Raw genomic sequence first — 26,151 nt, forward strand, 5'->3', positions numbered from 1 at the left:
AATCTCATCACCCCTTCTGCTGCTGCTGCTTTTAGACATGGTGATGGATGGATGGATGGATGGATGGATGCCACCATGAAAACAGCAAAATTACTTCCTTCCATGCACTTTACTAGTTATCTTCCCCAGAAAGCATTTAATCTACCATCTACCTGTACTGCTCACTAGGTAGGACGTGTCCTGTCCTTTGTGCAAGCACTGATTCCTAGTGGTCTCAGACAAGGAATCTGCCATTCTTATACCCCAGAGCCACAAACTAAGCAATGGGTTTCTCCAGCAGCCTAAATTAAATGGAGATAAGGAATAATAGCGCAAAGAACCTTCAGATGGATTCAAGCCCCAACTCCACTGAAAGGGTCCATGGATACTCACCTGTACATTTGGGACGGGGCACTCCCTCTTTGTTAACTTGAATGCAAAGTAGGAGACCTGGTAAATATCAGGTCTCTTGTCAGGGTCTGGTTCAAGCATATACCCTAAAAAAAAAAAAGAAAAAAAAAATTTATCGGAAGACTTGGGTGCCGAATATTAGAAGATGCAGATTCATGGATAATCATGTAGCTCGTGTCTGCCATATATGCACATGGTACATGAGCCACACCTTCCAGGTCAAGTTTGGATTGCAAGACAGCAAATCTCTAACAGGCATCAAGAGACTGTGTACTTAATGTACTTATTCTGCTGCAATTGTATGGATTCTACACATATAGACCCAAGTACCAAATCTTGCACTGGACCCGATGGGGTTATACAGCGTACATATCGTGGCTCAGAGCGTCCAAGAGGTCTTTAATTGCAATCATGGAGCCTCACTGAAGGCAATAGCAAAGTTCTTCTTGACATCAGTGGGAACAGGAGCAGCCGCAGTTCCTTCATTAAAATACCAAGTCAGTTTACTTTCCTAAACAAGCCAAGGCAAGCATATTCATCTACCAATGGAAGTTTTAAATGGTGCACCGACAGTAAAAGTCAGCAGACTTCTTGGTGTGTCCTTGGGCCAAGTTACTTCCCCTGTCTATAATTCAGTTCTCCAACTGTAAATCAGGGACATAGATACTTTCTCCTACCCTTTATTTTGTCTCTTTAGATAGTAAATTGTTTGGAGCAAGGACCAGCTGTTGCTATGTGTATGTACAGCAGCTGGCACAATAGAGCGCTAATCTCAGTTGAGGCTTCTAGTCCCGACAATGATGACAACTTTCTAATGCTCTACCCATCTCTGCCTGAGAGAGTAGCTGAAGGACAGACATCGGCACAGACTTGTCCCCTACATAAAACTTGAGGAAGTCAGTTTAATATCTGCTCAAACCAGGGCATATGGAGAAGCATCAGCTTATTTTGAAAACATGTCGGAGTCTGCGTTACTCACACACAACTGGCAAAACCAAATGCTCTACTGAAAGCAGGCAAGATATTCCAGCTGTGCTGAGAGTAATGCATCGTATCCTTAATTACACAGTCACTTGAGTCAGTGGGTTATTTGTAATCGTTTTACTTCTGTTTCTCAGTTCACAGAAGATGAAATCTTATCACAAGGCTAAATCACTGTGGCTCCTTATGCAAATAGACTTATTACTGGAGAAACATTTTTGCATAAACAGGCTTATTGTGCAAATTTCGGTAGCAATCTTAACCCAAATGGTTGTCTATTTCCCTAGTTTTCCACATAGATTATCACAGTCCAGCCAAATAGAAACTCTGCTATTATAACCATCTTTGGCACAGCCATCTTCTAAATTACTGTAAACTCATTCGCTTCATCCTTGCATGTGAACAAGTCTTTCTGAAAGAGAGAACATACTCCAGTTCCTTAGCTCTAGTAATTGGGAATTAGAAAAACTTCATTTGGAACCTGAAACCAAAAAACTCTGCTATTGAAACGGATATACTCACGTATGAGACAGTGCATGTCTTGGGAGTAGCGAGAGTTGTCTGGAATGGTGAAGTTTCCATCACAAATTGCCACCTGACTCTCCCCAAACGGTAAAGTAAAGTAACACAATTTGTACAGTAAACAACCGAGGGCCTAAAGAGAGGAAAGAACAGAAGGAAATATTTAAACAGTAACTACTGCCATCATAGATTAAAGAGGAAGGATGGCCCAATGGTCAGAGCACTAGCCTGGGACTCAGGAGAACCAGGTTCAATCCTTGCTTTGCCACAAGTTTCCTGCATGACCTTGGTCAAGTCATTTAGCCTCTCTGTATCAGAGTTCCCAATCTGTAACACGGGGATAATCGCACTTCCCTACCGGACGGGAGGATAAATACCTTCAAACAACATGAGGTGATCGGATACTATGAAAATGGAGGGCAGATAAGTACCTAAGATAGATCACACGCATTATTAGCCACAACACTGCCTCAGTCCACATATCAATATGTATATGAAGGAGATTGAGATATGGCTACTTGGTCCCTACTTCAAATTCATTTAAATATACTTCAGATGTGTTGGGCCGGGTAGGAGGCCAAAAGGTTGTAGGAGCTTCAATCATATAAACTCTTCATCCACATTTGCCACTGTCCCCCATTGTGGGGAGGGCTGTTTGGAGTAGAAAGAACAGTTTCACAGTACAGAGATTCTCTTATGGCTGAGGATTTTGTCTACAATGATTTCTCTGACCAGAGAAATTTCTGTTGTCATAAATCAGACAGATTAGGTCAAGGTCTAGTCACAGCTGCAAGCTACTTTTAAAAGGCTCCACACAGTCCCGAAAAGAGGGAGGCCTTATCTACCCTAGAAAGCTTTAAACACACTGGGATAAACAAACTGGCAAAACCCTTTTAGGGCTTATCTACACGCCCATTTAGCTGGCGGCAAGCTGGCATGTGAATCTACCCCACACTAGCCTGTCCGTGTGGACTCTGCTGATGGTCGAAGCAGATCGACAGACTTAGTCCTCTTATCTAAGGGACTAAATCAAAGTATATTAAACTGCTCATGTGCATCAACTGGGTCCATATAGACGGTTAGTCTGCAACAGGCTAGCCCAGGATAGATTCATGCCCAGGCTTGTCACAAATTGATGGTTTGTGCAGACAAGCCCGTAGTGTAGATGCACTTCTATGAATATAAGAGTTCCCTGAAGCTAGACCAGTCTGAGCACTTGGATACTGGTATCAACTGAGTCCATACTGGGAGTTGTACTGCTAAAATGTGACAGCCCTAACCAAAATAGTTCCACCTGAACTGAATCTGTGTGTAGACAAGGCCAAAGTAAATTTGTATTAGTTGAAAACAGAGAGTAGTAAGTGAAATACAATGGAAAGGAGGTTAAAAAAAGCAGGACGGTCCTCAGGGAATTGCCAGATTATAATTGGACAAATGGGGGCGGGGAGAAGAGAGAGAGAGAACATGGATTGTATTCTGGTAATTGGGAATTCAGGCAATCTCTTTCCCCCCCCCCCCGCCACTCTTTCTGATGTGAAGATAAGCTGCCTTTATTTTATTAGGTTAGACGGCTGCACATTGCTCAGCCGTCACATTGCACCTTCGACAGGACAGCAAGTCACAAACGGGTTTGGATGACATTGCCAGAAACCGAGCACTGCAAAACCTTAGTGAGGAAAAAATCTGGCCTGGTTTGGGAATCCAGGGCCAAGTTACTGTCTTGGGTAGGAACCCATGTCAGACTTTTTAAAAAACAAAAAGCAAACAAAAAACAAACAAAAAAACCAGTATAGCTTTGATTTTGTGTGGTTGAGACCCACAACCAGGTGCAGCTTTGGATCTGTTCCAGTCAGGGGGTGGGGAGGGGGTACAACTGCAACCAGTGAATTTCATACATCTCTGAATTAAAGCATCACAAGAGGGTGCAGAACAGAGATGCAATCATGTTTCATCAACTGGCCCCGTCATTTGAAATAACACAACACAAAGATCAAATGGAGCCTCTCTCTATGCAGAACTTAGTCAAAAAATATACACCTCTACCCAGATAGAACGCGGTCCTCGGGAGCCAAAAAACAAAAACAAACACACAAACAAAAAAACTTACCGCGTTATAGATGAAACCGCATTATATCGAACTTGCTTTGGCCTCGAGCATTTCAGTTATTAATAGTCACTTCCCGCCCCAACTGACCCCTCAGAACCCCTGACCCCTCCCGCTCCTTGTCCCCTGACTGCCCCCTCCAGAGACCCCCTGCCCCTAACCACCCCTCCCAAGACCCCACCCCCATCTAAGCCCCCCTGCTCCTTATCCCCTGACTGCCCCCTCTACAGACCCTCCCCCCCCCCCCCCGAGTCCCTAATCACCCCCAGGACCCCGACCCCTATCCAACCCCCCCCCCCGCTCCCTGACTGCCCCTCCCCCCAAGACCCTCTGCCCCTTATCCAACCCCTCGGCCCTGGCCTGGCACCCTTAACACACCGCTCAGAGCGGCGTGCCGGAGCGCGCAACCCTGCCCCCCCAGAGCGCTGCTTTACCACGTTATATCCAAATTTGTGTTGTATTGGTCATGTTATATCGGGGTAGAGGTGTATATGTAAATAACTGTTTAGGTATATCCAATAGTTATCAAGTAATCAAAGTTTTGTTTTTTCCCCCCCAAGGCTGCAAGTCAATTATGTGACTTTTGAGTGGGTTTCATACATACCCATATATCTGCTTTTGTAGTAATAAGTTTGCCGCTATACAGGTTGACCATTTCTGGTGCTCTATAGGACAGTGTCGTGTACCTACAACAAAAAGCTTTGTTAGTTAATTGAAGTCACAGGGTAGTGAGCTGGGGAAGGAAATCCATTGTTTTAATCGCAAAGGATTCCCTTCCCCACACCCCAACAATTCAAATTCCACTTTTCTATAATAGAAAGGCACTAGGTGCTCAAGTTCTAAACCAGCAAAAGGGATTTCTAATGCATTTTATAGGTTGAAGTATTTTACAGGATAGAATGAAGCTGGTTATAAAAGAAAACAAAATTAACTCCCACAAACTTTCCAGGGAAATGAGGGCTACTGCAAGATCCTTTTAACAGCCAAGAGTTTGCTCTCAAAAAGTCCAAATCTCTTAAAAATCAGAGCTAGTAACATTCAAAAATTCAGAATGTTAACTTGTTCTTCCACATAGGTTGTTAGCTGCATGTCCCTTGCACTGTCCTCACTCCCGGGGCTTTGGACAAAATCCAGTCATTGTAACTGAAAGCATGGCTTCTAATAAATAGGCTTCCATGCTGGGAGTTCTGCTCAGAGGTATTGTGAACAGGAGGAAAATTACTTTATAAAAACAAATGGTAATTGAAAACTGCACCAGTTGTAACTAAAAGTACTGGCAAAAGTCAGACACACTCTAAAAGATCCCTAATAATGGAGGTTTTGTCTGAAGGTGGTTTAAGGATGCTGTGGTCTTGTGTGCCATTTACCTTGATTATGAAAGGGTGTGGCAAAGGGCTGGCTTCTTTTGCAAGCTTACCAATAAGTGTGCAAACAGGCTTGGACTGCTTTACAAGATTAGGGGCACTATAAAATCTAAGTCAAAAGGCTGTACATATGAGAGGCAGGAAAGACTCACCTATCACAGGGTTTAGTCATTCCCATGCAATTCCTAGCATGTGATTTATAGTCAGGGAGCATTAGAGTAATCAAAGAGGTTTCAATAGAGATTTTAAGCTATAGGAGACCTCAGGTCCCCCATTCTCTGACCCTTCCTTTCCCCCACATACCTTCCCTCCACCACCTTCTCCCTGACTCAGGATCACCCAACTTCTCTCCCCTTTTAACAGCTTCCTCGGGACCACACTTTGCAGCCACCACCTTTCAAACCTCAGAAGAGCACTTGGGCCTCTTTTCAGAGCCCAACGCTGCATTTTTTTTTTTTTTTTTTTTTTTTTTTTTTTAAGGCAACTGTAAGAGTCACTGCTGGAGTAATCTAGGATGGTCAGGGATTATTTTGTCGTGTTCATTGCCTCGCAGCGCAGGCAACCCCGGGAGACAGGAGCTGAGACATACTGACCCCCATGATATAGACCACTGAGCTGATCAGTATCTGTCAATACAAGGGTTCTATTAGTCCTAAAGCAATTTCCTGGCTTTCTGGAGTAATTTGTTTCCTCAGCCGCGAAGCATCCAAACTACCATGCTTAAACCTATGCACAGGTTAGCATCACCACCACCACCGGGCTAGAATCAGGGCCCTATTGTGCTAGGTGCTACATAAACACAGAACAAAAAGTCAGGCCCTACCCCAAATAGCTTACAGCCTACGTTTAAGACAAGAGACAACAGATGGATACAGATAAACTGTCGGGGAAACAATGAGACAATATTGATTACCATGACAGACAGTGGTCCCAGCACACCAGCAGCCTAATGGTGGTCATGGTTTTTTGGTAGGTATCGTGACAAAGGAGAGTTTTAAGGAGAGCTCAGAGGGAGAATAATGAGGTAGCTTTAGGGAGGTTTAGAAGTGTGAGGGGCAGCATGGGAGAAAGCGTAAAGGAGTTTGTTTGAAACTTTAGCAGGTGGGTGACGGAGGCTGGCATCATGGACCAATCGGAGGCGGCAGTCAACATATTGGTGTAGAGAGACAGACAGAGACACTTACTTCTTGATCTCCTCTTCTACTGCATTCACTCCTTCGGTTTGAGGGTTCTGGAATTTGTTGGTGGCACTTCCGAAGTCACACAGGACATAATGGCCACGATCATGGAGCAGGATATTTTCAACCTAAAAGCATTGCACACATAACACATCCATTTCTTTGCATTAAACAAGATTTCTCCTCATTTTCTATAGCCACAGCAACATGAATATTGCTTTTTTTAGATTCTACAGCACACTCTGACTCAAACTTTAAGGTCAGAAGGGACCATTAGGATCGTCTAGTCTGACCTCCTGCACAACGCAGGCCACAGAATCTCACCCATCCACTCCTGTAACAAACCCCTAACTTATGTCTGAGTTATTGAAGTCCTCAAATCGTGGTTTAAAGACTTCAAGGAGCAGAGAATCCTCCAGCAAGTGACCCGTGCCCCATGCTACGGAGGAAGGCAAAAAACCCCCAGGGCCTCTGCCAGTCTGCCCTGGAGGAAAATTCCTTCCTGACCCCAAATATGGTGATCAGCTAAACCCTGAGCACGTTGGCAAGACTCACCAGCGAGACACCCAGGAAAGAATTCTCTGTAGCAACTCAGATCCCACCTCATCTAACATCCCATCATAGGTCATTGGGCATCTTTACCGCTAATAGTCAAAGATCAATGAAATGGCAAAATTAGGCTATCCCATCATACCATCCCCTCCATAAACTTATCAAGCTTCGTCTTGAAGCCAGATATGTCTTTTGCCCCCACGGCTCCCCTTGGAAAGCACACGTACTAGATAAGTTTGAAATAGAAACAGTCTTATAATAAAAAGAGGGGAAGAATAGCCATGTAAACCATCAAGACCCGTGCACACCTCGGGGGGCGAGGGGGGGAAATCAATCACACAGTTGGTGCTAGAACACCGTCTTCCCTTCATGTCTCTTCATAGAATCTCAGGGTTGGAAGGGGCCTCAGGAGGTCATCTAGTCCAACCCCTTGCTCAAAGCAGGACCAATCCCCAATTTTTGCCCCAGATCCCTAAATGGCCCCCTCAAGGATTGAACTCACAACCCTGGGTTTAGCAGGCCAATGCTCAAACCACTGAGCTATCCCTCCCCCTTTTCATTCCCCTCAACCCCACACAGAGATTGTAGTGTCTCTATTAAGATGGTCAATTCTTCAGGACAGTGACTGTGTCTTAGTTGTCTAAAGTGCCTAAACATATTGCAAGTGCTATGATCTACATTTTCAATAGTGGATTTTAATTGGGTGTGCTCAACAGGAGATGTCTAAGAGGGGCCTGATTGTCAGGAGGTGCCGAGCACCCGCTGTCTGTGGGGAAAATAAAAACGAAAAATCAGGACCCTTTCAAGGTGCCTCAAGGTCAAAAATAACTAGTCATTTTTAAAAATCCGTGTTTATACAAGGTCTGCATAGAAAATATAGGGTACCAAGTATGGTAAAACTAAAGAAATAACATCTGAGCACACAACGTATATACACCTTAGATCTGCTATCAGAGCGTATCAGCCAACGACCAACACGGACTCCAGCCCTCTCGAGCATTGTCTTCCCCACAAAACAGCTTGCAGAACTAGACCCATTAGATTAAGCCCAGTTCCTCAGTTTCTTTCTCAACCACCGGCTACGTTGATCACAGGATTGTCACTGAATTTTATCCAGCTTGATTGTCATGCAGGCTGCCAAAAGGCTTAGCACTTACAAGTGGTATTTGATAGGCCAAAGCCATACAACTGGATACTGAAACGCCTATGATGGGCACAGGGTTTGTCTCTGGCTACTCCCAATATTTAAATATTGCCAAAACACTACGATTATCCAGGTGTCATTTCAAACCAGTAGAGTCATTGCCTTCCCTCACACTTAGCCCTTTCAACACAGATGGAGACAGAGAAAGAGAGAAAGAAGGATAGGCCAGGGTTTGGACACTAACCTAGGTTCAGGAGACGTCTGTTCAATTCTCCACAGACTCTGAGAAACCTTGGGAAAGTCACTTGACTTCTCTATGCCTCAGAACCCCATCTGTACCAATGGGGAGAGTAGCACTGCACCACCGCACAGGGCTGTTGTGAGGATAACTATATTAAGGCCCTGAAAGGCGCTCAGATACCTTGGGACTGGAGGACATATGGATACAGAAGATATACTGCTTTAGACATCCAGTGCCATTGTACAAATATTAGCTAATAAAACGGTTTTAAAAAGGGGCTTCCCTTCAAAGATGATCTAAAAAGAAAATGGAGCATTTTAAGCAACAGAAGAAAATAAAGCCTACAGCAATTGCGGCTGGGAAAGAAAAAGTGCTGGCTTGCTTAATCCATGCTCCTAACACCCCCACCCCTCCCCTGACATCCATCTGCTTTGAATAATGCACTGTACACCGTTCTACCTAGTAGAGCTACGTTAGAGTTATTCCTTATTCCAGGCAAATGCCCTGCAAACATTTTCTGGAGAGCCCCTCCACTTCAGCTTGCTGAGAATTCCTACACCGTTGTGCACTGAAGCATCTAGCAAGGTTGATTATGGTGGCATCGGGCTCTTAACATGCAGGTTTCTTCTGACCCCCTTTCAATAACTTCCAAAGAAAATAAACCGTTTCTGATGAGAAATGTATGACTGTTGCTGACTGGTGGGCCAACAGAATGGACGGTCTGTTTCAACACCAGGCAGGAGGCGCTTTCGTTCAAGTCAACGAACTCAACAACCAGGGCCAGATTATTACAGACGCTGAGCACTGAACTCGAAATGAAGTCAGCGGGAGCTCAGCAGTTCTACCGTCAGACATTTACACTCCAAAACGGAGACAGATGCGGGAAAGCTGTGGGTTGCTTTGGCCTCATTAGCCGAGGGACATAGCCTTTGACTTTGACTCAGGGGCAGCTACTGGTCCCTGCTAATGCAGCGAGAGAAAAGGTAATGGGGCAGAGGAAGTGGGATAGATCCATATTTTCTTTAGTTGACAAGTAATAGGCACCTATTGCCTACATCTCTAAAGAAAGCCATAGCTTCAGACCTTGCATGTTGCACTTAATATGGCCTAAAATTTTCAAATCTAACTAAGTGATTTGGGGTGCTTTAATATTTGGGTACTTGACTGAGACACCTTGAAAGGGGTGGATTTTCAAAGCATGGGTGCTCAGTGCTTTCTGAACAAGGCCCTTTAAAGTGTCTCAAGCTAGGCATCCAAATATTAACACCCCCCCACTAGTTACAGTTTAACTGTAATATTTTATAACAAAACACTGCACACCACCATAGCCTGTGGAAATATTATGATTTTGGCATACTATCACCATGGCCAAGATAATGCTTAATTATTATAGTCAAGTTTCAACAAATATACATCACTTGGCTGAACACAGAAGCCATAAAAAAACCAAAAACAAACAAAAAAAAAAACCCGAGACAGATTTTTCTAGGTGGTGAGCTGGGGAACAGGGGAGAATAAATCAGATGCACAGTTGTCCAGCAGAGACTCAGACTGCCTAGTCACACTGCATTGGAAGTATGACATTCAGAGGATTAGTATTACTATATTTAAAAAACAAAAACAAAAAACAAACCAGAAATCCATAATATTAGTATGCCAGCAAACAGATTCCAATTATTCCATAGCTCAATAAGGCCGAGAGAGACTGTGTTTAGCTCATCATCATTAGCTGAATTGATCAGAGCGGTGTTTTACCATCACCTGCTGCATCTCTGCTACAAGAGAAACAAGCAGTGCCTCTGTCAATCCAGCCTCCTCTGCAAGTCTGGAGTTTGGAATGGGCTTGGACTAAACAGAAGTATCGTTTGAAAGAGCATGCGGCTTATCATTAGAGGGAGCGTGGAACTGACCTGTGCTTTAGAAAAAAAGTCACATCGAGCTAAAGAAGAAGAAGGGGAGGCTGAATATTGACAAGTTATACAAACAATTGCCCGTGCAGGAACTATGTAAAGCAGAGGTTCTCAACCCTTTTTCTTTCTAAGCCCACCCCCCTATAAAAACTCCACGGCTCACCTGTGCCACAACTGGCTTTCTGCGTATAAAAGCCAGGGTCGGTATTAGGGGGTAGCAAGTAGGGCAATTGCCCGGGACCCCATAGCACAGGGACCCCCACAAAGCTACATTGCTCAGGCTTCGGCTTCAGCCCCGGGTGACGGGGCTCAGCGCCCGGGGCTTCAGCGCCATGCGGTGGTGCTTCGGCTTTCTACCTTCGGCCCCAGCAAGTGTAATTCTGGCCCTGCTTGGCAGTCCCCCCAAAACCTGCTCGTGGCCCCCCCCACAGGGGGCTCCAGACTCCTAGTTGGAGAACCATGCTAACACTGGTTTCAGAGTAGCAGCTGGGTTAGTCTGTATTCGCAAAAAGGAGTACTTGTGGCACCTTAGAGACTAACAAATTTATTCGAGCACAAGTTCTGTGACTGTTCCTGTCTGCTGTATAATTAATTTTGCTGGGTGTAAACTAATTAAGGTGGTGGGCTATAATTGGTTACATAATCATGTTACAATATGTTAGGATTGGTTAGTAAAGTTTCAGGAAAATGATTGGTTAAGGTATAGCTAAGCAGAACTCAGGTTTTACTATATAGTCTGCAGTCAGTCAGGAAGTGGGTAGGTGTGTGGGGGGGGTGGAAATGGGAACAGGGAATGGGGGGTGGGGAAATTGGAATCATGTTTGGCTAATGGCAGGAATGGGAACAGGGACACAGGTGTAAGGCTCTGTGGTGTCAGAGCTGGGAAGGGGGACACTAAGGAAGGAAACTGGAATCATGCTTGCTGGAAGTTCACCCCAATAAACATCGAATTGTTTGCACCTTTGGACTTTGGGTATTGTTGCTCTCTGTTCATGCGAGAAGGACCAGGGAAGTAAGTGGGTGAAGGAATAAGCCCCCTAACACTGGTGATATTATCATGGTAATACTTGCTCGGATTCTCCTACCACCCACCTCTTTGGATCCCTAAAACTGAAGTTTTCAGGGAAGGCTTGCTCTCTTTTAGGCATGAAGACTACATTTTCCCTAAACAGGTTTCACTGTAAAACCAGGGGGGGTCTGCAGCAGAGAGATCTGAAGGAACAGAAAGCATTAGAGAACACCCACTCCAGTCTGCAAGTGAGCCGGACGTGAAGGAACGCCTCAGAACCATGCTGGAGATACTCTTACTCAAATGGAAACTTGAAACATGTTTTGAAATGCCCGGTGGTAATAAGTATGCACCTATATCAATACACACACAAGGCCAGTTATTGGATTATATGTCAGTATACACAGTACGGCTGTAAACGTGTATCCCAAATACAAAGAGATGGCTTTGTGCTCCACAGCAGCCTGCCATCCCATTGGGAACTAACAGATTGACAAAGGACACAAGGGCTCCAACCCCACATACAGCGCGTTTCCCGAACCTGAGGGGGTCAGGGTCACCGACACCCTTGGGGGGGGGGGGGGGTTGTTTCCTGTCTTCCCCTACACTTTGGCAAGACTGGTATAACTTGCTGTGCCAATGAAGTCTCATTGTATTCAGCTAGAATTGTGTTCACAATATGGAGTCTTTAAGAGTAAATAAATACATACATAGCACCTAGCTCATCACCTGTTGATCTCAAATTGCTTTACGAAGGAGGTCAGTATCATCATCATCCGGGGTGCTGGAACAATTTGTATAGCGGGGTGTTGAGAGCCATTGAACCAAACTGTAAACCCTGTATATGATGGAAACCACTTCAAGCCAGAGGGCGCGGCAGCCCCCCTAGTTCTAGCACCTATGTCATTATCCCCATTTTACAGATGGGGAACTTTTAAAGTTTTATATACGGTCATATTCGGACACCCTTACCACACTGCAATCAATGAGACTACCTTGAGAAGGATAGTGCTAAGCAAGTAGTATCAGAATCCCGTGCACAGCATCAAATGTGACGAAAAATATGATCATCATCGTGAAGCGTCATGAACTACCAAAAACAATTCAATCCCTTGGACAGGCACCCTGAAGCCTTGCACAACACAATGGTTGACATGAACCAAAACTCCAGGAGATGAATAAAGATAAAGATCAGAAGGAACAATTTGATTGTATTTGTGGATTGATCCGGCTTTAAGTTTATTCCCCTTTTCTTAAATGAGGCTTCCTCCCCCTCCCTCACCCCCACCCCGACTGCTCTTCTGTTTCATTATATTTCCACTCCCCCAAGTGCTTTGATCGAATATTGTATCATCATCTGCACTGCGGCAGCACCTAGGGACCCCAGTCATGGCCCAGGGTCCCACTGTGTTACGTGCTGCACAAAAACACAGAACAGAACAGAAGGTCCCCGTGCTAACGAGCTCAGAATCTAAGTAAGTGTTGTACCACAATGTACCTGTCACAGTTTGAGGACTGTATTCACTGCAACTGTGTACTTAGACATTTTACAGGCTCATTGCTCTTAAAGACAAAGAAGACTATTTTTTTACATTGAAAAACCCCAAAGACTGTGGTGACACTGTGGATATACAGCAGCTGCAATGGAGGTATCCGAAGACGAAATTTTCCTGGGTTATTTCAATACCGACACAATCTAGATTTCTCCAGCTGTTGTTCTGCATGCTCTTTGGGGCAGGGACGGTGTTTTTGTTGCATTTATGTATTTCTGGTTGGCAACTCTGATTAGTGCTTGTAGGGGCTAAAGTAAAACTATCATTAAACTTTGTGTACATGTCCCAAGGCAGAGGATGGCAGATTGTTTCCTCAACCCATGGGCGTAATCTTATCATTAAAGAGGAGCAAGGTTTCTGATGTAGAAACCTCACCGATGATCTAGTGATACTAAACCAGCCCATAGCAGTCACTTTCAATTGTTACTCTCTGTTTATTTTACACACACACACACACACACACACACACACACACACACACACACAGAGTATACAGAGAGGGAGGATTAACTCATGAATCCAGCACAGATCTCTCATCATTTATTCCTATGCTACATACTGATAAAGAGAGTTTGTTTGTAAACAATTAAACAACGCTAAAGCCAAAACAAACAGCAGGTATGAGATTAGTCACTATCTAACAGGATCCTCTTTTTATATGTATTGCCTATCCAAGCTACTGGAAGAGTCCCATGGACTTCAGTGGGCTTTAAATCAGGCCCTAAAAATTTGTCGAAAACCAGAATCAGCTCACCCCAATTTAAAGCAGTCTACAACTGCATTCATTAGATTTGTTTCATGCATTTCAACCGACCGCACCATAGGTCAAATATGTTAAGTGCCCTGAAGCATAACCACACCACTTAGCTGACTTAGTCTTATTACCTGGTTCCTTTTGGTGCAAATGTTCTGTTTAGCTTCTCTACAAAAGTGGCCTGTCGCATAGAACAAACATCCGTTTAAGGCTCATGGAAAATGATCCATGAAGTATATTTGAATTTCAAACATACACATGATTCTGCTTCTTGGCTGAACATGTCATTCGGGCATTTTGGGAGTTGGTTGAGAGGAACAGGGAATGTGTGTTTTATTTCATGATCACAAGGGTGGCAACTTCAAAAGCATTCCGCGTTGGCCTGACTCTGCTCCCACTAAAGTCAATGGGGGTTTGACCACAGACTTCGACAATCTTAGCCCAGCAAAACGAAGGGTGACAGGATATGACTGGTCTCTATATACACATTCGGGGGGGGGGGGGGGGGAGAGAAAGAGGGAGAAAAGACCTATTTAAGCTACAGGATAACACTGGCACAAGAATAAATGCATATAAGCTGGCCATGAGTAAAGGCAGGCTGGAAATGAGAAGGATTTAAACTATCAGAGGAGTGAGGTTCTAGAACAGCCTTTCAATAGGAGCAAACAAACTTTTTTAAATTGGAGCGCAAAACGTTTTATCAGCAGGATTATAAGACAGGTTGCTTTGGACAGCAGAGTACTGGCCTCCTTGATGGGTCCCCTCCAGGCCCATGTTCTTAACAGGCATCAGAGCCAGGTGAATGTTTCTGGAAATCTCACCCCTACCCTGTGGTGTTTTGCAGCGTCTAAACGAGGGTCAGAGTTGTATGCCCAGGCAAGGTCTGTTATACAGAAAAACCCACAGGCTGAACTCTCCACTGAAAAGGTGGCTGGAATTCATGGTGAACAATTTATCTCATGAATTTTGGCAGGCTTTTTGTGACAGTTGTTCACAAATGGCTGCATAATTTGAGCAGACCTAGAGATGGCTGAACATCTGGCAAACAAGGTGACTTTTCTGTTAATAGGCAAAACATTTATTCATGAATAAATTCTCATCAATATAAATGTTATGGCAATACGACGAGTCCCCGATCAGGAGCGAGGGCCCATTGTGCTAGGCATTGTATAGAGGGTAGACCCAGTCCTTGCCCAGAAGAGTTGACAATCGAATATGTTATTCAGACACCTCCACCCCATACCATTGGTATCTACAAGTTACCTTCAGATCCCTGTGGATTATAGGCGTTTTACACTGGTGCAACCTGGCTACGGCTTCACAGGTGTCGCAAAAGATCTGCAAGACTTCATTCTCTGTGAATCCTGTCTGCAAGCGTTGGTTCATCAGGTTCACCACCTGGCCTCCTAAACGGAGGAAAAAGCAAAATAAATTTGACCTGCACATATTGCTAAAGCACAGACCAGTCAAAAGGAGCCACCTTCTCCAAAGGGGTCCAACACGCTGGGTTTTAAACTGCCTGGTATTGTGGCATGTGTGACCTTATGGGCCGAGCACAATCCTGGGAACAAGAAACTCATGAGTTCCAAATCCACTTTGGACAAAATCTCTCCCTGTGGCCGTCAGCATCTCACTTAAGCAACCAACGTAACCTCCTGGTCCATCGGTAAAATCAAGTGTCTTATGTACCCTACCTGTCAGGAGGCGCCACATGGAGAATTTATGTTTGGAAAGTGATTTGAGAGTGGTTATTGATTTTCATCTCTAATGTTTAAAGTTTCCACTAAGTGCCCCCACCCCCAAATCTACACTAGGAAAAATAACTGCAACATTCAAACATGTTTTTGATGCAGCCATGTTCTTTTCTTGCCTCTGTAGACATAAAACCCCCACCAGATTAGAGAAATACATTTTAGTCATGCACAGTTTGGGCTAAGCCAGCAGTTCTCAACCTTGCCAGACTACTGTACTCCTTTCAGTAGTCTGATTTGCTTGCATACCTCCAAGTTTCACCTCACTGAAAGACTACTTGCTTACAAAACCAGACATAAAAATACAAATGTCACAGCACACTATTACTGAAAAAAATCGCTGACTTCCTCACTTTTACCTTATATAATTATAAAATAAATCAATTGGAATATAAATATTGTCCTTACATTTCAATGTATAGTATATAGAGCAGTATAAACAAGTCATTGTCTGTACAAAATTTTAATTTTAGAGCCTTGAGAAAGCGACAGAGTGAGAGTGAGTGACCCGTGATTTCAGGTGCCTCTATTTGCGTACCTGTCCTTTGAAAGTCTGGGTACTTCCAGGTGTTTTGAGTTGAGCACCCAAAAATCACCAGTTACTTTTGAAAACCTTGGCCATAAAACTTGTAGCAAAGGAGAAGCATGGTTTAAGTCATAAATATCAGAAGGTGTCAAAACCTGTCTAACACGAATATACTGCACAGCAGTGGCATTAAACTCAGTTTTAAACCGTTCGTGCTTATATCAGAGAGTGATCTCCGCATGTGGAGGCAGAATGACGGACATCATGAGCTCTCTCTGCCAAGGAGGAAAGCAGTGACAAGAGGAAATCTAATATTTTTAAAGAATTCTCTACAACGTTTAGAAGCATTTGCCACCTCGGCAAGCTAGGCGTTTTCAGTACAATTGTTTTCATGACACTGGAGGGCACCTGGATGTGGGTCTTCTCCGTCCCTATCATCGTTGCGGGAAACAAAGCCTCAGCCTTCCCTCTAAGCCCTATGCAACAGATGTCTCTACAGATCTAACAGATGTGTAATTGCATCCATCTCTCTCTTGAATAGCACACTGGCAGATTCCTTTTCAGATTTGTGGTAAGCAAGTCTTCATAGGAGTCTCACTGTTTGACAATGCTCGTGCACCTCTCTGCCTGACCTAGGGGGTTATTCCGGAGGCCTGAAATCAATGTTGTTTATACAAAAAGTTACTTTATTCACCCCTCCCCTCTGTCTGGCACTTCAGTTTAATAATGTCCAGCCCATTGGAGGCTTTGATCTATCTGTGGTTAGAATCATTTCAAGTTGGGGAATTTGGAAACGGACTCATACATTGGATCAAAATGTGACTTGCAGGAAGGTTCATACACAACATTAAGCAAAGGAGAATTTCATTGGTTTAGTCTGGTGGCCTCAGAAGCCTGAGGTTATTTCATGTGGAAGCAGTAGATGGAAATAAAACACTGAGAGAATCATTAGGCCTAGCAACGAACATCTTTGCCAATGGAAGAAGGTGCCAATGGAAGCAGTTCTATATTCTTATTCTCATGTATAATGGAGACCTATTCATTTTATTGTGGGACAGGATTCTCGACTGGCTTGGTTACCAATTATTCACTGATGCCAAGGAAGGGTTGGGCCTAGCAGTAGTTTTCTTAAAGAAAATTATTATACAAGTGCCTTGAGAGTTTCTAAGATGGATGCTTGCCTCAGTGAGAGACACAGTGAGCGAACACTTACCTCGGCAAAAGTCCATTAGAATCAAGACTTCCCACACATCACCACTGCTCACAGAGTTTACACTAGAATCAATGTATCCAACAATGTTCTTGTGTCCGGATAGATCCCTCTGTAAGAAAGGACACGTTCAAAGCACACAGCCAGGTATACAGCAGTTACATTTTAACAGGTTGATCTGTACAGTACAGACTTCCTGGTGTTGACCTGTCTAGTCCCTGTATTAAGGAACAGGTCACTTTGCATTTGACACCACACAGAAAAAGTTAATCAAATGTCAGTTCAGCCTTTGTTGGTTTCCTGTCCGGTGAGACTTAGGGCAAGAAGTCTTCAACAGCAAGTCACTCAGCCCTCTGAGCAATCTGTTGTGCCTCTACTCAAGAGGCGTGCTCACGAGAATAGCTTGATCCAGATTCAGGTCATCTCGCTGATCGGGTGCTCCATAGTGCATAACCTAGAGCAAGCACTTCTATCTGCACAAGGCAGACTGTGCCAGCAATAGCCATTTCTAGAACGAGCTGCATTTCCTCTTTCCCCTTCCCAGATTAAACTGCAGGTGATTAAACAAACAAGTTTGACCTTTTAAAAATGCAGCTCTCTTCTGTAGAATGACAGTAAAATGGCTTTTGGGGGGTCCTACCTTTAGCTATATTTTGCAGCTTACATGAGATGCTTCTTTCTAATGCCCAGGTTGGCAAACATGCTGGGGATGCGACAGCCAAGCTGGGTTCTTTCCTTCTTGCGCAACCTCACCAGTAATAAAGATGCTTCACATCAAATTCGGCCGTCACTTGCTTCTGTGCAACCTTGTTACCCTCAGCGACGGCTATTTGCTTCCAGGGGTTAACACAGATGTAAGTGAGGGCACAAATTGGAGACAATGGGGTTGCAGGGTGGCCCTGCCATTGGAACTTGGTTAACGAGTCCACTGATCATGTGCAAGCTAGCAGAGAATCCAGCTGGCTCTCCCAATGCAGTGTCAGTTCTGCAGGTCTGACACAAAGTAAGTGTTTCACATGAACAGATAAAACAATGCAGAGAAGGAGCAGACCTGTTGAGTAAGGCATTACTCCTTTTACAGTTGCTTTTCAGGTTTGGCCACACTAACATGAGATCATGCAGACAGTTTTGTTCCACAATCAAGAGAAGGAAGTGGACAAATAAAAAAGCAAGCAAACCAACTTTCCGAGTATAAACTGGAAAAAAAAAAAATCTAATACAAGATCAAATCTTAGCTGTGCCCCCAGAACGTCATCTGGGGCTCAGAGGAGGTCTCTTTGAAAGCTGTGCTACATTGTGTGGTGTGGTAACTCCTGAAACTCATGTTCAGAGTCACAGCCGTAAAAGTTTCAGAGTAACAGCCGTCTTAGTCTGTATTCGCAAAAAGAAAAGGAGACTAACCAATTTATTTGAGCATGAGCTTTCGTGAGCTACAGCTCACTTCATCGGATGCATACTGTGGAAACTGCAGAAGGCATTATATACACAGAGACCACGAAAGAATACCTCCTCCCACCCCACTCAATAAATTGGTTAGCCGTAAAACTAATACACAAGTTACTACAGAGAACGCACACTTGCTACTGTTGCAGGTAAGGGATTCTATCCTACATGTCCCTTTTCCAAGGCTACACTTGATTTGAATTCACAATGGAATAAGGCTCAAACTTTTAGGGCAACTCAAGGAAAAAGCAAAAAAGCCTTAAATTGCCATTTCAAAAAAACTTTAGTGCCCAAGCTGCTACGTTCAAATCAGGGCTACGAGGCCCAGATGGAGGTCCCTGGAAGCAGCCCCGCCCTGCGCACAGAAACACCCTCTGAACTTGTGTTTGGATAATGCAAAAAAAATAAACTAACCAACCACCCTATTTAAATTAGGTCTGCAATGAGCCTACAAATATGACCAATTGCTTTTAATATTCCGGACTACTGTTCAAGGCCATTACAGACAGACAGTTACCTTTGTAATAGCTACTCAGCATACGCATTTTTACTAGACGACATTCATATCAACATTGGTACCAACTCCAACCCTGAAGCTTAGAGGCTGCTCTCAGATTCATCTCTACTTGGATGTCTCCCATTCAAATGCTGATCAAGTTCAACTGTGCAAAGCTCAGTACTGCTAGCCTCCAGTGTTCAGAAACATTTGTCAAACCTTGAGATCCCTCTAAGCTGCATGGCCATCAAGAGCCGCCTCTCCCCCAGAGAGAGGTGCCTCTCCCCCAGCCCCCGGGTGGCTGCGGCAAGAGAGGGCTGGGGGAGGAGTCCTCTCTCCCCGCTGCAGCCCCAGGGCAGCCTGCACCCCAAACTCCTCATCCCCAGCCCCATCCCAGAGTCCACCTCCCCAGCCGGAGTCCCCCCTATACCCCTCATCCCTGGCCCCATCCCAGAGCTCTCAGCCCCCCACCCCCTCCCGCACCCTGAGCCCCTCAGCTCCACCCCGCCACACATCACCTCCATATTGGTGCACGTAACAAAATTCATTCCACATAGATGTAAAAAATTAGAGGGAACATTGGTCAAGCCCCCCCGCCTAGATCCCCAAAAATCAGGAGGTGGGCTTAAAAAAATTCCATGAGATTTTAGAAATAATTCTTTAGTTCTTTATTTGCTTTCTGGGTTTTGAAACTTTAGGATTCACATGTTCAAACAGCCACAAGGGCTAGAAACTTACTTTGAAAAATGATGAAAGCGGAGATTCTCACTTAAAATCACATGACTCCAAGAGCGCTCTCTTTTTTATTATTTATTTTAAAAGAGGAAAAAACCCACAAATATTGCAAGACTTGTGATAAAACTAGGAGAGTCAACCACACTGACAGATCACAGCCCCAGATGACATGCCTTTCCATAAACACTTCAGGACCTTTAATGCAGCATGACTTACCATGATCTGAATCTCTCTTTTGCAGACTTGCAAATCGTGCTCATTGTTGACGTACATTCGTTTCAGGGCACATTTCATCCCATTGTTAGTCCTCACCAGAAACACGATAGCAAAGCCACCTGCAAGAAACAGCTCATTCAGTAATGGAGAAACGCCTTGATCCTTGCTTCCAAGCCTGGTCACTTGGCTTCTAGCTGTTTTCACAGCCTCCTTGGTGTACACGGAGTAAGGAGGGTATTCAGCAGCTCTCCTCAGCACCTTAGTGACAGTATCTTTGGTCAGCCCAGCACCGCAGCCTTTATCTCTACTTATGTGGTTATTTCAGGGAAATAAGCATCGGAAGGGGCAAATTTTCAATTAAAAGAAATCAAAGTCAAGAATATACCGATAGCAACAAGCAATTATGCGAGTTACTTAGCATGCCACATGGTCTTTTATTGCACCATTAGTTTCCATCATAGAGAGGAAATCTGGACTATAAAACAGCAGCATTGCCTTCTACAGAAGCCAGAACCACAAAACATCCACGGCCTTCACTAAATGCCGCAAGCGGAGCGCATTTACAGCTTTTGAAGCACTTTTGCAAATTGCATTAGAAGCCCAATTCCTGCCACGCGGAACACAAAGCAATCTCCTGTGCATTGTTGGAGGGTATTGCTTGAAAAAGCATCACGCAATTCATTCTGTGGTCATGACTATTAGCAAAGTCATGACCCCTACAACCTACACAGCTGGATTATGAGGAAAGCCTTTCATCTTTATTACCAATGCTCAGAAATAAGAGGCCAGTACTGCTTACTTGGAACACTCGACAAGATTAGGACGACTAGAGCATTCTCTCATCAGAATTCTGAACCTGGCTTTGAGAGATCAACATAAATTTGGACACAGCGATTCCAGTCGCCGTCAGTGTATTGTTGAAATGATACACAATGATTAAAAAGGAACACAGCAGCATGCTCAAAACGACAGCCTAACAGCAATGTGTGGACATTTCTTTTTGCTTAAATTATAGCAGACATTTCCTCAAAATATCTGAGCTACTAGTAATAATGTATTATTGGACATTAACTCAGTATCTCCTTCAGCCCACCCCAAGAGAGATCAGGCTCCAATGTACTTGGGGCTGTACTTAGTACAGAAGAGACCATACATGTCCCCAAGAGCTATGATCTAAACCAGGGGCAGGCAAACTTTTTGGCCTGAGGGCCACATCGGGTTTCCAAAATTGTATGGAGGGCCGGTTAGGGGAGGCTGTGCCTCCCCAAACAGCCAGGCGTGCCCCCGCCCCCAGGACTCCCACCCCATCCAACACCCCCTGCTTCTCGCCCCCTGATGGCCCCCCAGGGACTCCTACCCCATCCACCACCCCGTTCCCTGCCCCCTACCGCCCCATCCAACCCCTCCTCTCATTCCTGACTGCTCCCCCAGGACCCCTGCCCCATCCAAGCACCCATTCTCCCTGTCCCCGACCGCCCCCCACCACCCCATCCAAGCCCCCCCCCCCCTTTCCTGACTTGCCCCCCAGGACCCCTGCCTCCATTCAACCCCCGTTCCCCGCCCTGACCCCTATCCACACCCCTGCCCCCCCCCAATCCAACCCCGCCCTGCCGCCTTACAACGCTGCCTGGAGCACTGGTGGCTGCCGGCGCTACAGCCGCACCACCCAGCTGGAGCCAGCCACGCACCGTGCAGCACAGAGCACGGCGTCAGGCCGCAGCTCTGCAGCCCTGCCGCCCAGAGCATTGCGCCGGTCGCGCAGTGAGCTGAGGCTGCGGGGGAGGGGGAACAGCAGGGGACGGGCTGGGGGTTAGCCTCCCGGACCAGGAGCTCAGGGGCCAGGCAGGAGGGTCCCGCAGGCCGGATATGGCCCGCGGGCCGTAGTTTGCCCACCTCTGATCTAAACAGAGAAAAGTGGAAGAAAGAGGGGAAAGACAGTATTGTGGTTAGAGCGCTAGCTGGGGTTCAGGCTCCTTGTGTGATCTTGGGGAAGTCCCATTGTGCCTCAGTTCCCATCTGTCAAATGGGGATAATAGTAACTTTCCCACCAATGAGGTGTTGTGAGGTGTCTGGTGACTGGGCCCCACACAGGGTATCTAGATTATAATCATACCTAGATATTTGTTAGTTATTAACCCCATTTTACAGAATGGGGAAACCAAGACACAAAAGGTATGTCTGTACAGCAAAAAACAACTCTGCAGCTAGCCCGTGCCAGTTGACTCAGACTCACGGGACCGTTTCATTGCTGTGTAGACTTCCGGGACTCTCCCCGAAATCAGAGTCCTAGAGCCTGGGCTCCAGCTGAGCCCAGACATCTACACAGCAATGAAAGTCTTAGTCGAGCCCGAGTCAGACGACCCCTTCCCATTCCCACCCAGTGCCTCGATCACAAAACCCCAATGTATTGATAATGAATTCCTTATAATATATCCAATTAGCACATGCTCAAAGCGTTCATTTTTGTGGGTTCTGGGGGTAGCAGGTTTGGGGGTGGGAGGAGAAAGCAGGCCTTTTGATACAATTACACCACATAAGTGGACATGCTAAGTACAGAACTTATACTAACATTATTTTAAAAAAAAAAAAAAAAAAAAAAAAAAAAACACACCACAACACACACATTCATTCTTGGGTACAGAACCACCTGTGTAGTAAATTCCCAATCCATTAGCTAAAACATTCCTCCACGTTACTGTGGCTCTGAAGTAAAAAAAACACAACATTTGAAAGGATAACCAATTCAAGAATTAAAATTTCATCTAATCTAATGGGGGTTGGGGGAGCAACATAATCCTCATCGCAAGCCCAATTAATAAAACCAGAGAACTAAGAGTTTCATCACCAATTTTGTATTTGTACAGCGCCTACTACAATGAGGGCCTTGTTCACGACAAGGGCTTCTAGGAGCTATGGTAATATAAATAAACCAACCACCACCGATGCTACGTGCCCCTTTCAGAAGGAGCTAGCAGAAACATTTGCTTTGTGCATTCTGGAAGGACTCAAGAACTCTCCTCACTTGGATCTTGCACAGTGCGCGGTTCACCCTAGGGTTCGAGCACAGAGACCGCTTTCATCAGTCACGTGAAACACAGGTCCATCGACCGTGCCTTGGAGTCTTCAGGTTTCTTCTGGGCAGGGAAACCTCTGGTCATTGCTCCTCAAGAAGGGACCAGCAGGAATGTACTTTTCAGTAACAGGCTCTGTAAGTAGCAGCTTGGGCTGACCATCCTGGTTCTCAGAGGGCGTTTTCACCAACATGGGCGGCTTTATTGATAAGCTAGTGATCTGAGCACACCTCCCTGTGGGCCTGCTGCTCTAATCCTTCACAGATGCTAAATGGATGGCCTTTCGTGAATGGAGACAGTGCTGGTGTGACCTCCTCTGCAACTTCAGTTTGTGAACTCGAATAAGATTTTACAGCCGCAGCAAAAATCTGGAATCTTATCGGGGAAGCCAGGAATTTAAATTCATCGCTCAGACACCTAAGACAGCCTGCCTTCTTTGAATACACTCTAGAATGGAAGCCAGGCTACATTGCTTTTTGTTCTGATGCCATGGACACTTTAAGTACCAAGCCCATGAAATCACTTACCTTGGACTTATCTCCCCTCACCCCCCCAGACCTTACCATAATAAGGAAGGCAAGGGAAGGATACTTTACTTCCCCATCAAAGATACAGTTATAGTTACCAGCCCCGTGTGAATGGCATTTTTAAGGCCAAGAAGCCAACCAAATACACTCTCAAAAGTGACAAAATCTGAACCTGTTCAGACTCCAGGGTCATGAATTTATTTGCAGGGAGTAGAGGGGGAAGAACAGGTGGAATGAGTCCACCACAGTCTTGTAACAAGCAGTAAAATGGATTCCGCCAATTTACATAATTTAGCAGCAAGCGTCTCTCTTTACAGGGCTTTCAAAAAGTTTACGGATACAAAGGGAGACAGAATCCTTAACTGAGGCAGGCTCTTTGTGAAATATTCATCTTTGCCTGGGATCACTTACAAACCTTATCTGTGAAGTCAAATGCAGATATAGTACCTGGGGAAGGCAATGAAAAATGAAGTGGCTTTCATGGAGCAGAAGGTATCGAACAGGGGCTGGCACCAGACACCTCAGAGTTAGGCCTAGGATGTTTATCTATAGGTAGTAATCACGTATTTGGGACCCAACTGCGTGTATGCGGGTTTCTTCATGTTATGTTGCACAGAGATACAACAGCCGCCTGCTGCGTAAAATTTAGCATCAAAATCACTTGCGTTTGACAGGCTAACAATAATTAGTGCTTGCGGGTTGTTTCCCAATTGGATGTACATGCAGTCTAAGTCTGGAGCAATAGCTCTCAACCTTTCCAGACTATGGTACCCCTTTCAGGAGTCTGATTCGCCCAAGTTTCACCTCCCTTAAAAACTACTTGCTTACAAAAAAATCAGACAAAAATACAAAAAAGTGTCACAGGACACTTATTGCAAAATGGCTATGCTCCCCTTAATAATGCAATTATTCCTGAATGTTGCCATGTTTATTAAGTCAACCACTCCTAGAGCACAGCTGATGGACAATGTATATCAGAGGTACATATTCTTACTTTTGTTGGAAGTGACCACGCCAACAGGCAAAAAAAGCAACCTATGCCCCGGAGAATCTCAATTAGATTGACCCCAGTGGTTCAAGGGTAGCGGGTAACAGGAGTCTAGAATAAAATTAGAAAGTTAATTTCTGACAAAGTAGGATAAAAACTTGGCCCATGAGGGCTTGACATGTTTCATACAGTGGACTGTCTTTTGCATGGAGCGATGGGAGTGGAGTCTATATGGTGGAACTGGCACTCTCTCCGTAGCCTGAGTTCAGAAAGATGGACTTTTTTTTTTTTTTTTTTTTTTTTTAAAGTTAACGTTAATGTTTATTACAGCACAGCTTACCAAATGTGCTGTGAAGTTATATCCTTGCACCCTTTCCTCAATCATCTTCAACTATTGTCAACTTCAACCGACAGGATTGCAAATTTAAGCAATTCAAAAGAATTTAGTTGTATTTGCAAACAAAATAAGCTATCAAGAGAATGGACTTGCTACCCATAACAGTGGCAAGCTTCTCTCAACAGGAAAGGAGTTCTGGTTTAATCACAGTGCAAAAAACAAACCAAAACCAATGGAACTAATTACATTTGCTATCAGACACAGAACACGTAGTGGCCAGAGTCCATTCAGAAGGGGGTCAAAGAATTTAAAGGCCAGAAGGGTCATCATAATCATGTCATCCAACCTCCTGAAAACACAGACCACAGAACATTACCCAGTTACCCCTGTACGAGCCCAATTTGTGTCTGGCTAAACCCTATCTTCTAGGAAGCCATTTGGTCTTGATTTGGAGACATCACGATATGGAGAACCCACCACTCCTCTTGGTAGTTTGTTCCAACAATCACCCTCACTGTTTTTATTTTAAAAAGCGTGCCTGGTTTCTTAATTTTAATTTGTCTGGCTTTAACTTTCGGCCTTTCGTTCTTATGTCTTTCTCCACTAGATTAAAGAGCCCTTTAGTACCTGGTATTTTCTCCCTGGGAAGGAATTTATACACTGTAATCTTGATCTTTTGGATAAGCAAACCCTATTGAGCGCCTAACGTCTCCCACTGTTCTAAGGCATGTGTTTCCAGCCCAGGTTTCAAGGTTGTTTCCACTTAGCCTCTCCTGCATGCGCACTGTGCCCAGGTGACGTTTACTACAAAGCTTGATCGGAGGCCCAGGAACGCAGAGACCTAGAGCTCAGTAAGTGTCACCTGGCTCCCAGTGGAGTGGGAATGAGAACGGAAAGAGAAGCACTCAGTAAGAGGAGGCAGCAAAGGTGAGCGACCGTCAGAGCACAGAGATCAGGTGATGCAGTAGAACGCAAACAGCTGCGGTGTCCCCAGAAAGCCTGCAGGCCCCAGAACACAACCGCCCCAGAGTGGAAGACTGCTTGGATCAAGATGGATCATGTGGAATCCCCACTACTAGAGGTTTAAGAACATGTTGGGTGAATGCCTGTCAGGAACGGTCTAGGTTTATTAGGTCCTACCTCACCACC

General features: G+C 44.9%; 1 protein-coding gene across 6 annotated transcripts in view; it reads right to left on the minus strand.

Moving 5' to 3' along the window:
* Positions 1-26,151, minus strand: part of AAK1 (AP2 associated kinase 1) — a 118,443-nt gene that overhangs the window by 46,603 nt on the left and 45,689 nt on the right. For all 6 annotated transcript variants that reach the window (XM_074940166.1, XM_074940163.1, XM_074940165.1 and 3 more), the window contains exons 3-9: positions 20,080-20,198; positions 17,193-17,301; positions 14,966-15,108; positions 6,546-6,667; positions 4,602-4,683; positions 1,894-2,026; positions 373-476 (exon numbers count right to left, since the gene is read on the minus strand). In XM_074940166.1, coding sequence (XP_074796267.1) covers positions 373-476; positions 1,894-2,026; positions 4,602-4,683; positions 6,546-6,667; positions 14,966-15,108; positions 17,193-17,301; positions 20,080-20,198 — 812 coding nt within the window. The remainder of the gene's footprint in view (positions 1-372; positions 477-1,893; positions 2,027-4,601; positions 4,684-6,545; positions 6,668-14,965; positions 15,109-17,192; positions 17,302-20,079; positions 20,199-26,151) is intronic.

The sequence above is a fragment of the Natator depressus genome, chromosome 26, assembly GCF_965152275.1.
Source record: "Natator depressus isolate rNatDep1 chromosome 26, rNatDep2.hap1, whole genome shotgun sequence".
Lineage (NCBI taxonomy): Eukaryota > Metazoa > Chordata > Testudines > Cheloniidae > Natator > Natator depressus.